Here is a 14,694-nt window from a genome sequence, read left to right as displayed (position 1 = left end):
AATGTAAATTTTTCATTTGTAGGAGCTATTTTCTCAAAATACATCCTGCGATGCTGCAGCTCTAAACACATTATTAATTTATGTGTCTGAAATCCCACCAATGCTTCTACTATTTTATACTTTACCTTTCAGACTTGTGCATGTCTTAAGAGCACTTTATAAAGTCCCTGTTTGGATACTGCCCTGCATGTTGGATCACCTGTCCTTTCCAAGCCGGAGGAGACAGCGCACAAATAAAATTTGCAGAAGTAGAAACCATAAAATATAGTGATCTAAAGCAACAAGCCTCTGCTTTAGCTACAAGCATGAACATATTTTTCTTTCTTTGCTGTCACTCAGTTTGCCCTCCAGCTTTGTTAAAGCAGTAAAAAAGGATAACAAATAAATGGACACATATTTTAATGACCCACTCCACTTAAAATTATATTTATTTCTGTGTTTCTAACATGTTCTTGTGGTATTTTGGGGGATTATGGGGGACATCTTTAAAGAAAATTAAGCTCGAATTGCATTTCAATGTATTCCTTACATACACTGTTGTAAATCAGAAGCAGACGTTTGAAAAAGTTTGTATTTGCGATGTAGAAAATATGCTTGGTGGGCCAAAGCTTCCTGCCCCACTCCATTCTGATGCATCCACTTGTGGAAAAAATAGATCCATGCATGTATTTATTTTCCTCGTCTGAGCTGGTATCTGGATCCAAACTGTACGGCTGGATGGTTCCCATATTGCTCGCCATTTTTGCTGCACTGTTTATATGTTAAGTTGGGGGTGTGAGGGGCTGTAAGCTAGTGGAAGAGTAAAAAAAGTGCTCCAAGGTATAGGTGATGGGAAAGGGGGTGGAATTGCTGTGCACCAATGGATTTATAAGTTTTAATGAACCCCTGTTGCTTTGCAGAAACTATGTGCTAGAAAACAACACAGCTTTTTTGATTTTGGCTAAAACAGCATAATCATAATTAGAAGAAAACTGGGAAAGCTTAGAAAACAGTTTTAAAGAAGATCAGAGTGGGTCTTAACATTTCTTACACTTTTGTTTTTATGCATGAAAATTAAAGCCAAAAGATGACAGTAGATCTGCGATTTTCATGGTTTTTGTGACAATAAGAGGTTTAATAATCCATTTTGTTTGCTGATCTGCAATTGACACAAAAACACAAGTCCTTAACCAGTTTGTTGTTTCAGCTTATTGAAAGTATTTTGACTAAATGTCAAGGGAAAAAACAACAGCACCAGTAGTTTTTAGGAAACATTTCTGTATGTAGTAATTATTCTAAAAAATATACTCCACAATTCTAAGGCTGCTTATGAATCGGAAAACATTTAAAACACGTTATGTTGTTGTGTGGTCTTGTGGTGAACTGGTACCGGCTTTAGGGTGTCCCGCTTTTACCCGGTGACAGCCAGCCCCCCCAAGACCCTAAACATGATGAAGCTTGTTTGGTAATCTATGAATGAATTAAGGTAGCTTCCAGTGTTCCCTGGGGTAGACATCCAAACAATTTCACCCCACCGTCGAACTGTGCAATTCTCAGGGTAATTATGATCTCCCAGGAGCTATATCTCAGACTCTGGGAAAATTGGGTCATACAACAAAACTAAACACCAGCAAATCCTTAACAGAATATCTGAAAAAGAGAACCTAAATGCTGCTTTTTGTTAAGTCCAAGCTAAAATCCAATCTGATAGATCTATAAAAAATGAGATTGGAAAGTCTAACTAAAAAACAAAAAAAAAGTTATTCAAACCGTCTCCATAATTATCAGTTGGACAGCTTCAAGCATCTTCCTTAAAAACTCACAGTATGTACTTTTTGTTCATGTCAAAGCTACTGTACTAACACAGCCATGTCTTTTGATATCTCTGCACATTTAGCGATGCTGAGGACTGGTTCTGCGAGTGCCCCCCTCTTTACACAGGCCGGCTGTGCCAACTCAGCTCCTGTGAGCGCAGCCCCTGCAGTCATGGAGCCACATGCATCCCCAAATCCCCTTTGGAGGCAGTTTGTCTCTGCCCTTATGGAAGAGAGGGTCTGCTGTGCGACCAGCGTAAGTGATGCATAGAATAACTGAGCAGTACATTGTAGAGTTAGTACACATATTTAAAGGCTGATTACTTAAAAAAAAATTAGACCATTCTTAACAGAGTATGTTGTTTACTAAAAAATAAAGGAATTTATTAAAGATAAACATTCATCAAAATGGTAGATTTTATCATTCTTTAACAATAGAATTATGTAATCAAACATTTAATTGTATTATGAGATATCTTAAGTTTCTTTTTTTTTTTTTTACACACTCGCAGGTCTCACTTTCTCTGTAATTATGGGCTGAAATAGGAGAAATGGTTTTGTTTTTCATGTTTCCAAAAACTCGTATTAGTTCGACCTTGGCAAAAAATATGGAGAATATTTTTAAAATCGTATTTCTAATTTTATTTGTTTGTTTTTTAGAATAAGGGTGGCAATGATGAATGCATAAAAGCAAAGTCCTTCAAGGCGATTTGTTCTAGTTACAGCAATGACACACTTATTGATAAAACAATAAACAAGGTTCTTACAGGTTTTACATTAAACTCTGTCTTTTTTATTATAGGAAGGTATTATTGCAGCCCACATCCACAGAAAGTATAATAAATTAAGAATGAGCGAGCTTCCACAATACTCTCATAATAATACAGGTTAACTTTTATTCGTATTATTCACACTATTTTCTAGAACTTAAACGGCAAGAAAATCTAAAAATTTGACCACAACAAACAAATAATGGTAAAAAAAATATGTATTTTGAAATAGTTACATTTCCAAAAATAAAACATGAGAAATTTTTATATAACATCTGCTAACATGCAGTGCTCAAGCATATTACATCAACACTGAACTCTACAGACTCAGAAGGCTGCTAACATGATTAGAAACAAGTCTTGTTCATTCAAGCAGCAGTGTTGTTGCACAAGCAAATTTTGATAACAGTAAATGGTATGTTTTTAATCGATAGCACAGTCTGTCATTCTAGGTCCATAGTTTTTCGACCACAGTGCCATAAGAAAGGGGCTTCACAGGTCACGGCTTTCTGAAACGAAAGGTTTTGCTTGAGTAGACTGACTGTTGTAGCAGCAGGTTGCTTGGCATATAAGCCGCTCAGCCATGCCACAGCCCCTGTCAGGCTCTCAGCATCCACTTGCCAAACTGAGAAATTTAACCTTCCTGTTTCACACCAAGTACATGGCTGACATTTAAATTTTAATCCTGAAAACATCAGATAAAATCAGAGTCAATTCTGATCACTCTCTGGGGTTCTAAAGGCTTTTTTCTGTTCTTTTTGTGACACCTTAGCACACAAATAACACTGATTATACAGCAGCCTGGCTCTCTTTATGTTTGTAGTGGAGATAAAGATAAAACCTTTACTACAAGGACATGCTAAATAATGTTTTATTTACAACATAAAAGTATATATTTTCCATATTCTAATGTTTCAAATTCTCAATAAGTATTTGCAGTCAACAAATAAGCAAGCTGTATACAGACATAAAAGGGAAAGTTAGAAAATGAATTGATGTGCTGTAAGGCCTTTTAAGCTAAGTTCATGAAACATTAATGAATGTTAAAAACATCTTCAGACAGAATTATTAATGACTTACCTTTGTATAAACTTGGCCATAATTCCTGTTAAGAATTAATGTTTGTTATCGATACATAAAGGAAGCTGAAAGCGAACTTTGAAAGTTGTCAGTGCAGAACAACCTCCTTTTTCCTCAATTTAGTCTCACAGTTTGTCATGAACGTTAGCCCTGTTTAGGAATTACAAAGCTAATTGCTGTGACGCTCATTTGAATTTCAAATGCTCCCTGTAAAGGAATGGTGTTCCAAGTTGCGGCGTGCAAACCAACTCAAGCTCATGCAGGAGAATTATCTTTGTACAGAAGGAATATTAACATATCTACAGCCAATCCTGAAAAGATTATGTAAACTTGGCTTTTTGATGAGTCTGTGGAAAAGTTCAAACTACAGTCATGTTGGTGTCTAAAACCAGATTACCCTTACAGACCCACTCCAATGAAAATCCTGGTGTTGTTTCTTTTTAATTGTGTTCATGTAGCGTTATTTTCATGAATAGGAAATAATTTAGGATTAAAACAGTTTTTTTGAGTGTTTTATTATCCGACAAACAAATCGTGATGAATCAGGAGCAGATAAAAACCACTGTTTGAAAAAGCTCTCAGTTGTGACATTACAACAAATATGAGTAGGCAAACTCCGCTCCTTTCCCATGTACCCACTGGCAGACGACTAGATCCATGAACGTCTTCATTTTCCCCCCTCCGACGTGGAATCTGACATAAAACGGTACGGAAGGATAGCTACAATATTGCACGCCATTTTTGTGGCACCACTAATGTTAGCTTGGGGTTGTGAGGGTCTCGAAACTAGCAGGAGAGTGTGTAAACAAAGGAATGATGGGATATCAGCAGAAGTTTGGTGGCGTACCAACAGTCTCGCCCACAAGGTAAGTTTCAGATGAACTCCTACCGCTCTTCAGAAACTATGTCCTAAAAAACGACACAAGTTGTTTAATTTTACTTAGGAACAGAATAATCCCAATTAAAAGACCGCTGGGAATGATTTTATATTAAATCGAAATTTGATGGAAGTGGGTCTTTAGCCGGTAAAACTCAGTGCTATCATTTAAAATGGTAAAAAAAATATCAGAGCTATCCAGCCATACAGTTTTGAGCCAGATTCCAGCTCAGATGAGGAAAACAAAGACGTACATGGATGGATGCATCAGAAAGGAGCGGAGCAGGGAGCTTGTGGCCCGCCAACCACATAGCATTGACGTCAAAGCTAAAACACACAATCGACCCGAATTAAAAATACTCAGAAATGCAATTTAAAGCTTAATTTGATTTCCTCCATCATGAGAAATATGCCAGAAGAACGTGTTAAAAACCCCAAAAAAGACGATTTAAACTTGACTTATTTACAAATTGCTTCCAGTTCAAAGGCATTGCATAAACAGAACATTTGAAAAGTCCACCCAAAGCTTGTCCAAGTCACCCAGTATCACCCTGAACTATATTACTCCTCACAATTTGCTTTTCAGGATTGTGTCTTGTTTTTTTTTTGTAGGCCACTAAATCCTAGCCAGATGTTGGTTAGACTTAATTTTTAATAACTCACTGCATGCAGACTGCAGATTATTAGTTCCCCTCCTTGTAGCTCTGCTGAGGCGTATGAAGAGTTTTGTCAAAAGGGGTTCTTCTCTTCCAGGTCTTGTCTTAGCTTTCAGTTTCTATTAACTGACGTTTGGTAATTGCATTTCACTGTAGAGGCTTCCAGCTGGAATCACTTTGATTTCTTCCTATAGCCTTCCCCTGCTTTGTAAGTTTCAGCTAGCTTTGTTTTTAGATCCTCCATAAGTTCCTTTGAGAAGTTCAGGGTTGCTAGGTGTTATAGCATGGTTTGAAGAATCAAAGAATTTATCAGCTCAGGAAATGTCATAAGAATTATGAATGTCACTTCAGGCCTCACATGTTGCCATGTGTTATTTAGGTACTAACATATATTTAATATGCATTAACTATAAAAAAAAATTATTTTGCAGCAGAGTTTCAGTGTTTTACCTCCAATATTTTTGACCTAATGGTGTCTACACTTATTGTGTACAGTCGATCTAAAGCTTCTTCTGTTTATGCTTTAATTACAATTTTTTGCTAACCTTTTTTTGAACTGAGATTGCAAAACAGCATGCAGTACAAATTTATATGTGAGAAGACATTTTGTTCTCCCAGCTTTTCTTTGGCAACAACAGATGCATCATTCATATGCAGCTGTATGTCATAATTTCTTGATACGGTGCTGCACGCAACTGTTTTTGTTTTTTTTATTTCTGCAGTTCCTGTTGTTTGCGCCCACAGATTTACAGCAAATTGGAAGCGATATGTAATATTTTTAACAGGGCAGCGTGCAATCCATAGATTTCATGGAAGCTGTCTGGAGGCTTTGCACTGTAACCAATGGTGACCTTCAACACTCACTAGTAGAGGAAGCCAACTCAAACGACAGGAACACAAATCAGTGTAATAGGAAACTACAGTCATTTTTATTGGAACATACTTTTAGTATGTCAATGATTTTGACACATTTTACTGTAATTTTGTGAAACTTTATGACTTTGGGACCTAAATAAGCAAAGAAAACATAAGATTTAAAGAACTAATTCTGAGTCCTTTCATGTCAAATGTACCTCTTGGTGCTGTAAATACTGGATTGTTTTAAGGTATGTGAGGGTTTGTACAATCTAAATCCAATCATTTGAAAGATTTTTTTTTTTTTTTTTTTTTTAAATACATCAGATATGCTTCTAACCTTTAAGTTTTTAGAGTTACTATTTGCGAATAAAGAAAAAAAAAACAGTTTGATGCTTCCTGTTTTTTCTCCAAAAAGGTCCATAGCAGTTTGCTCTTTCTGCAAAGTAATCTTTTTTCAAATATTCTGTGTCAGTATTTTACAGTGAAGTTATTTTATTCAGCGTATAGAAAGGTCAGTGAAAGTAGCCATTTTTTTGCTCTTGTTTTTACTGTAAATTTATCATTTTGTTTTTGCAGAAAATAATTCATTTTCAAAGAATTGAATGGAATACAGTAATAGGCAATAAATCATAACTATAACTAAAGCTTACAAGGTTGTCAAAGATATTTCCTGTCAGAAAAACAATTATAACAGTTGTATTTACATTAAGCATCAGCCAGTGTGAACTGCCTGCACTGAACTATAATTGCAGGTCGTAGAATGAACATAAGGCTGAAAATATTGTTTCTTTTCAATAAGGGAATGGGCAAATACAGCTCGAGCAGACAATAACAGGAGCATTTGCCGCTTTATTAATAATTTAGCAGCCTAACAGAGTGGGGCAGACGCAGAGGGATGCTCCGAACCCCTCTTAGCTATCATCCAGGGTGGCAAAGGAGCATGCAAGGTTCTTCCAGACAGGAAAAAAAAAGCAAATTTAAGCACTCATAACTGTGGAGGAAAAGAAATGATAAGAAGGAAAATGGAAGTATATAATTTTGAAGGAACATAGGCATATTTACATTAGGTCTCCAGTATAAAATCAATTGGATCACTCTGCTCGGATAGAACGGATGCATAAGCACTATTTGAATTAACTGTGTGTTCTGAACAAATAAACTTAAGAATGTAATTGAATATCATTGGGATTATTGTGCCACTCTTGTGAACATTGCATTCAAAGTGAAGCCTGCATAACAGAATCCATCCTAAACAGCTCCTGATGAAAATAGAATAGGAGTGAGGAGGTGGTAGTTTTTGAAAACAGGTCATCATCTAATAGCATCAGAGAAGAAAATGCATGTTTTTCACCCAGACCATGTCTTCAACATGTGACAATACTGCCATCTCTTGGTAAGACAGTTTTGGGAGACATGATGAGCCAGACCTGGTTTTTGTCAAGCTGACCTTCCTTTTCAAACATGCATATCAATGTTTGTTTTTATTTTATTTTTTTGCAGCCATAAATATATCACGAGCTCGATTCACTGGGAGTGATGAGTTTGGTTACACTTCTTTTGTGGCTTATTCCTCCATCCCGAGCCTCAGCTTCTTCTATGAGTTCAAGCTTAAGTTCAATCTTGCAAACAACTCATCTGCGGTCAGAGACAACCTGATGCTGTTTTCTGGGCTGAAAGGACAAGGTGAGCATCGTCATGAAAAACCCCACAGGCCAACGAAATGCGGTGCAAAGAAAAACCAGATAAACTCATTGAGAAGTCTTAATTAAGGATTTTAAACAAGTGTTTTGCCATTTCCTTCACCTGCTGTGTATGTTAATGTGCTGTCTAATAGACTACCACTTTTTTTCTGAGATTCTTCAGTACAGAAGCTTCCCCCTGGGATTTTCTTTCCTGCTAGATTTTAAGGCTGTAATGAGTGTTGCCCACAGTCCAGCATTTACTTTTTTTCACGACGGATGGTTATTATTTTTGACTTTCAAAAGAAGTGCGTTGGTGTTCCTTTCTTAAAATGAAAATATGAACCGAGTATCTTAGAAGTAGTCGAGTTAATTGCATCAAACCGACTTTGAGATGTGGGTGTGTGCGGCGGTACTGTCAGCCACTATCATGTTAAATTTAGTCTTTTCAGTTGAGTCAGATTAAGGAGCAGGTGGCTGCTGAGCCATTGTCAGCATCTTATTTAAAAAAAAAAGGAATGAAATCACGAGTTCCTACAGATCTCTCAGCAAAGGCTTTGCTTTGGAGTACAGTTCATCAAAGTGAAGGGAAAACAATACAAGAGCTCTGTGGACTCTCAGACACACTTCTCAGAACAGTGACTGGATCTGTACAAATGATTGAAATTTAGCAATTATAAGAACAATAGCAATATAATAAAACTTACATTGTAATTTTACATGTAAAAAAAAAATACAACGCAACAATATTGTATCACCCTTTAAAGCTTAAAAGTTGTGCTGAAAGTAGAACATGCATCACATTTTTGGTTATCTGTTTGGGTTCTTTAGCACTAAATTGTCTCAAAGCTTTGAGGACATTTAATGACAGTTTTTCGTTCACTTTTCAGGCAATAATGGTGATGACTTCCTCATTTTGGGACTGCGGAGTGAAAGGATTATGCACAGATTCAACCTTGGATCAGGAATTGCAACCATCGTCAGTGATAGACTTAACTACAGTCTGAACATCCACACTGTCACCTTTGGAAGGTCCAAGAAAATTGGATGGTTGAAGGTGAGGTGATACCGTCCTGCTCCTGGAGATATACTTCCCTGTTTGCCTGTTTCTTTCTTTCTTTTTTTTTCCCCAAAATTGTTACATAATACATAAATCAGGCATGTTTAGTCAGAATCTGGAATCCCCAGATCCATTGAATAAACAAAAGCAAAGTTGGGGATTGTGGGAAAATAAATAGGATGGTAAATTTAGAGGATCTAGGCTGGAGGGGATTGTGGTAAAAAACAAAACAAAAAAAAAAACACTCATTTAAGCCAAACAATAAGATATCACAAAAGGAAATGTGAAAATATAAAAATTAATATTATTTTATTAAATTTTATTATAATAATATTGTATTATTATTATAGTAATAAAAACAATAGCAAAAATAATACAATAATAATAATAATCCAAAATTTGTTTAAAATGGAGCATGCAGAACATTAGCTCATTCATGTTATAATTTTTCAGGATAATAATAAAATATAATAATTATAATCTAACAATCATAAACATGTTAGTCTTCATTACAATATTAATAATGGTAACAGTATTTTTATATATTTATCACTACCCATGTTTACAATTACAATCTTTGGTTGTGATCATCAATGTCCTCATAATTGTCTTCATACATGCTAGTATGTATCTTGTATTCTTAAATCATATGTGCTTGCAACTGTTTTTAAAATGTAAAATATGTTTACATTGTTTTTGTTACATTGTTGGTTACACAAACAAAATTCCCGAAGGTTGGTTAGTACCATTGATGATTTAAATTGTCCTGTTCTTCTGAGATTCTGGGAATTTTCTCCTGTTATAAATGATTTCCATTATTTAGCAATTAATATTTACATGCTTTAAATTATATTGGGGTAGTAAAGTTCGATATTTGATCTTGTAGTTTTAATCATTTTGACAGTATAAAAGATGAAAAGTGTGCTCTAATGCTACTTTGATGAATGATTTGCACCGCTCATTTTTGTAACATGTATATCGGATTTCATGTATATTTATAAGTATTTTCCATTATAGTTGGGGAGCAAGATGGAACAGAATAATGTAAATTATCATTAAAGTGTTTAACTTTACTTGTTATTGAAAGATTATTTTATTGTTTTTATGTGTCTAATGTGTTTTTCATGATAATTTTGTGTCAATTATTGATTTTAAAAACTTTTTTTTCTAAATTTGATAGGCAGTTATGTGTCTTTATTTTCAAAATGTCATTTATGTTTACTAAATATCACAGTTTTTCTTTTGTTTTAATTTTGTGATAATTGTACTTTCAGATTTTTTTGGTAGCATGTTTGGCCTCTGTTTTTCTTTGAAAAATATATGAAGATTTTAGGACATTAGGTCAATATTATAATTAATTCTTCATGTTTTTGTTACTTACTACATTTACATATCAAAAGGTTCTCATAAACAGTCCATGGAAACACCACAGTTCACTGATTCTGTTGCTGATGGAAAAATCCTGGAAAATGCTGGCATGTCCAGGTGCGAGTTCTGGTCTTTAGTGTCCAGGAGTCCGACAGAAGCAGCTGAAAAACCCGCTTGAACTTTTGTGAAGGATCCCGGGGGACTTAAAGCCCTAAAGAAGCCTGCTCAGAGGAAACAACGTGGGAGTATATTAGCTAGCATGACTTCTAAGCAGGCACAGACTGATAAATTTGGGGTCACGCATTTTGTCAGCTTCTGGCAGATTGTTAAATAAATTGGGCTCCCTGGGCTCCATCTCTGACACCAACAGATGAAAGACTCCAGCTTAAATATTGACGTTTATATCTCCCTCAGGTTGACGGGCAACGTAACAGAGCGGGATTTTCTCCTGGACCTTTAGTGGGCCTCAGTGTTTTGGACCAGCTCTTTGTAGGTGGATATAATGAGTACACCCCTGAACTCCTGCCACTTGGCTCCAGGTTCCGTGATGGCTTTCAGGGTAAGACTTCTCCTCCTTTATTGCAGACCAACTCTACTATCCACAGACAGAGCTCTGGGGCTTTACGTTTCTCTCAGGATCTCTGTCTGTTTGCAAGCAGAAGGTAAAGGTGTGTGATGAAATGGGGGGGGGGTGAGATTTTGACAGGGTAGGAGGTCAGAAAATAGCTTTAAAGTTGATTTCATGTGATCTGGATTTCATGATCTGGAAGTGCTTTACCCTCAATACTGTGAGTTGTCTGTAAATGCATCCCTCTGCTGAAAAGTCACTTGAACAAGTATGCTTGCTAATAATCTTTGTCATTATCATTTATGCCTCTCCCCAGTGACCCCTTGTAAGATTTTGGAGAGTATTTATTATAGCTGCTAATCTGTAGAGCTGTGCTGCAAACAACCACAGCAATAATGATGACAACTATGAATGTCATTATAACCAGCTTTGTATGGTATGGAAACGAGGTTTGCGTTTATAAAATGTCATGGCGCATTCATTCCAGGTGAAGAAAAGTGTTTTATTTATAAGGTCTGGAGAGATTTGGGTGTTTATTTGTCATCTAGTTTTATTTATTTATCATCTAGTTTCATTTTTCTGCTAACCTAATAAAGCTTTCAAATCGAATCCGCCACACCAAAGCATCATGCTGTATCGGACTGTCACAGTACTGGGAAGCACTTACCTGAGCCGGGCCACACTGGTGGAACCGTAACCTTTCTACTCAGGAGGTAATGAGAACTCATGAGCGTCTAATCAGATCTGTGTGACCTTCCTCGAGCCCTAATCATGATTGCTGGCAGTGAACAAACTGATAATGCACTTCAGTCACAGTTATCAACAGATCCACACTCCCCCATGGAAAGGTGGAAGGAGCCGTGCTTCTGCTTCGGGGGGGAGGGAAAAGAAATCGGTGACTCACTCTAAGCTGTTGATCAAACAAACTGAAATGAACTGAAGTGTTTGTTTTTATCAACTTTTTTGATTAAAGAAAAAAACCTGCTGTTTTTTTGCTAAAATATCTGTAGGGTTGATGAACTCAATTAATTCTTGAGTTTTTTGTTTTTTTTTAACATTGCAGAATCATATGGAGGATAATTTTTTTATCAATTGGTTGCTTTGGAAAGAAGCTGCTTTATCCAGGAAAGTTTTCTTTTCTCTGACAGTAGAGCTCCTTGACTCTCCTCCATGGGTATCTGTGCTCTCCTCCAAGATGTGATGTGTGCTCTGCTAAATCAAATGAACCATCTCTTCTAATCTCCCCAGTGAATCCGCTTCACTTTTTTAACGGTCTGTGTTTGCTGCACAACCATCACTTGAGTCTGCCAAGCAGACAGCATCATGCTATGAATATTCATGAATGAGCATGACATTTCCCCTGCATCCTGTTTATGCCAATGACTAATGCAGCAGAGAGAAAGGAATCTGCATGTGCAGATGACAACCAGAGTTCTGTTCAGGCCCTTATATTTATACAAAGCCCTGTGCTCTGGAGGTGCAGCCTAAAGCAAATATTTTCTTGATAAAATTGAATTATGACAGGAGAAAATAAATATGAGAGTGGTGATGGATAATGGTTTGGCAAGGAAAACTTGGATTGAAAAAAAAATTCCTGGCACCTTGAATGCGAGTTGTAAAAACCTGCGAAGATCTGATTCTATAAAATTTATGAAGTCGTGTAATTTCAAGTGTTGAACAAAATCTGAGTGCTGGGATAATAATTTTTTATAGATGCTGGGTCCACACACTTTTTCCCCAGGTAAATGATGGACATTACTCTAAAAGCTGCGTGTGTTTCTTTGTAAGGGTGCATTTTCGATGTGCAGCTCCGAACTAGAAGGGATGGAAAGTTCCAGGATTTGGGAAAGCCAGCGTTTGGGCGCAGCGTGGGTCAGTGTGGAGTCAGCCCCTGTCTTCACGTTAACTGCAGCAACGGGGGGACATGCATGGATTCCGGCTCATCTGTGTAGTAAGAGAACCGTCTTTGTATCCTTTTTTTTTTTTCGTAATGACTTCACTTGAAAACACAGATAAGCTTAAATGTGTGAATGCAAACCTCTCAGAGCCTCAACATGAGTCGGTTTCACAGTTCCAAGTATAGCAAAAAGAAACAGCAGCGTTGGCAAGCCTCACACCATGTTTGACTGCTCCTGTCTGCAGCTGCCAGTGTCCATTTGGGTGGAAAGGAGCTCTCTGTAGTGAGACCATGTCCGTTTGTGATTTTGAACACAACCCCCCTCCGCTTTGTGCCCACGGCTCCACCTGCATCCCTCTGCCAAATGGATATACCTGCCAGTGCCCTCTGGGGACTGCAGGGCTCTACTGCGAGAAAGGTTGCAAACCTGTCAGCCGTTGCAGCATCTTTCTGTTTGTTTTTTATTCATTTAAGGACACACATGTTCACCTATTCGGCATTGTTATTCTCGTGCAGCCGTGTCCATCAGCGATCCATTCTTCAGCTCCAACCAGTCATCATGGATGTCGTTCCCCCCCATGAGTATCAGGCACAGAACCGTGGTGCAGCTGCAGTTTCAGCCTCTATCATCCGATGGCATCCTCCTCTACTCTGCACAGCATCTCAGTGCCAGAGCTGGTAAAAATGTTTAACCTTTCAACAAAAGCTTGTTCTTTTTTTTTTTTTTTCATAAACAAAATATTTGAAATTTAACAAAAAGAATCTAAACTATCTGCTGATGTCTTCAAAACTTATCGTAAAAGTTGGTTTCTTTTAAATAAATACTTTGGAGCTTTTAATTATTAGAGACTAATAATTTCAAAATGTAGTTCTGTTCTGGAAGTAAAGAACTAAATAATAATATATTGATTTTTTTATTTGAATATTCATTCTTTCATTTACGTATCTGCACAAAAATACACAAAATACAAAACTAATCGTTTGGGTTTTTTTAAAGCTGCGATTTTTGAGCATTCCATAAAAGATCAAAATAAATCATAATTTGAATGCTTGCAGTTTTTTTTTTTTATGACATTTTATAAGTAGGGGTGCAACAATTAATCGATGAATCGGTTTCTATTCCACTGATCTAACCAGATCGATCTGTCTGAGGCAAGCTGTGTGATCAAAGCGACATAAATCAGTAAAAAATGGAAAATACCACTTGGATTAAGGCATGATAGGTTTATTTTACCGTAACTTAAATACGCCCAAGTCCATCACAGCAGACTAAACAGGTGATGGCAGCAAAAAATGATCAAACCATCATTTTAGTAAAGACATGTGACCATACAGTGTGCTAGAATGTGATATTTGAGAATTTGATGTGATAAAACAACAGTGGGCTGAACGTTATGACACTAACCCTTGTGCTATCTTAGATGACCCCCCCTTACATTAACGTGTTCTCCCTACCATGAAAAAGGTGGATAAAGGTGGAAAGATTTCATGTAATCCATGGACACCAGTGAAGATCACAAATCATTGAAGAAAAAAGGTTCAGAGCACTGTCTAGTGGGTCTAGATGACCCCACTCCTAATGTTAAAGTGCCTAGGATAGCACAAGGGTTACATGTGAATGGATTTGTCATTATTTCTTGTTTGTTTGTACACATATTTAATTTACACTCGACTATTATGCAAGAAATACAAAGAATCTGGAAAACTTCACCTGCACTGTTTAGTACCAGGTATTTCTCTCTGAGTCACATTGGTTGAATTTTTGACTAAAGATGTCCTGGATCCATTTTAGGTCAGTGAATCAGATCCTTCAAAATGAAACAATATTGACAATGAATCATATTATCAACCACAAATTATGATATGAATAGAATCACTGTTAATAGGAATCGTTACAGCCCTGGTTTTAAGGTAAATACACAGAAACAGGTTGTAATCCATTTCTGATTCTTTCACAAAGCACAACATTATTTAATTAAGCAGTTGCTCTTTAGGGTTTAAAAATGACTTTCCAAAGAGCATTGCAATTACCAAGCTTGTAGTAAATCCTGCTATAACCAGGATTTACTTGATGCACTATATTTTTCT

The 14,694-nt window shown here is 36.7% G+C and overlaps 1 protein-coding gene across 2 annotated transcripts in view; it reads left to right on the top strand.

The window, feature by feature from the left end:
• The window catches only part of eys (eyes shut homolog (Drosophila)), a 207,487-nt gene that overhangs the window by 190,657 nt on the left and 2,136 nt on the right, over window positions 1–14,694 (top strand). For both annotated transcript variants that reach the window (XM_023963743.1, XM_023963742.1), the window contains 7 exons: window positions 1,877–2,049; window positions 7,535–7,717; window positions 8,604–8,770; window positions 10,556–10,700; window positions 12,498–12,660; window positions 12,852–13,024; window positions 13,123–13,284. In XM_023963743.1, coding sequence (XP_023819511.1) covers window positions 1,877–2,049; window positions 7,535–7,717; window positions 8,604–8,770; window positions 10,556–10,700; window positions 12,498–12,660; window positions 12,852–13,024; window positions 13,123–13,284 — 1,166 coding nt within the window. The remainder of the gene's footprint in view (window positions 1–1,876; window positions 2,050–7,534; window positions 7,718–8,603; window positions 8,771–10,555; window positions 10,701–12,497; window positions 12,661–12,851; window positions 13,025–13,122; window positions 13,285–14,694) is intronic.

Source organism: Oryzias latipes, chromosome 15, assembly GCF_002234675.1.
Source record: "Oryzias latipes chromosome 15, ASM223467v1".
Lineage (NCBI taxonomy): Eukaryota > Metazoa > Chordata > Actinopteri > Beloniformes > Adrianichthyidae > Oryzias > Oryzias latipes.
This window is presented reverse-complemented; position numbering and strand designations above follow the sequence as displayed.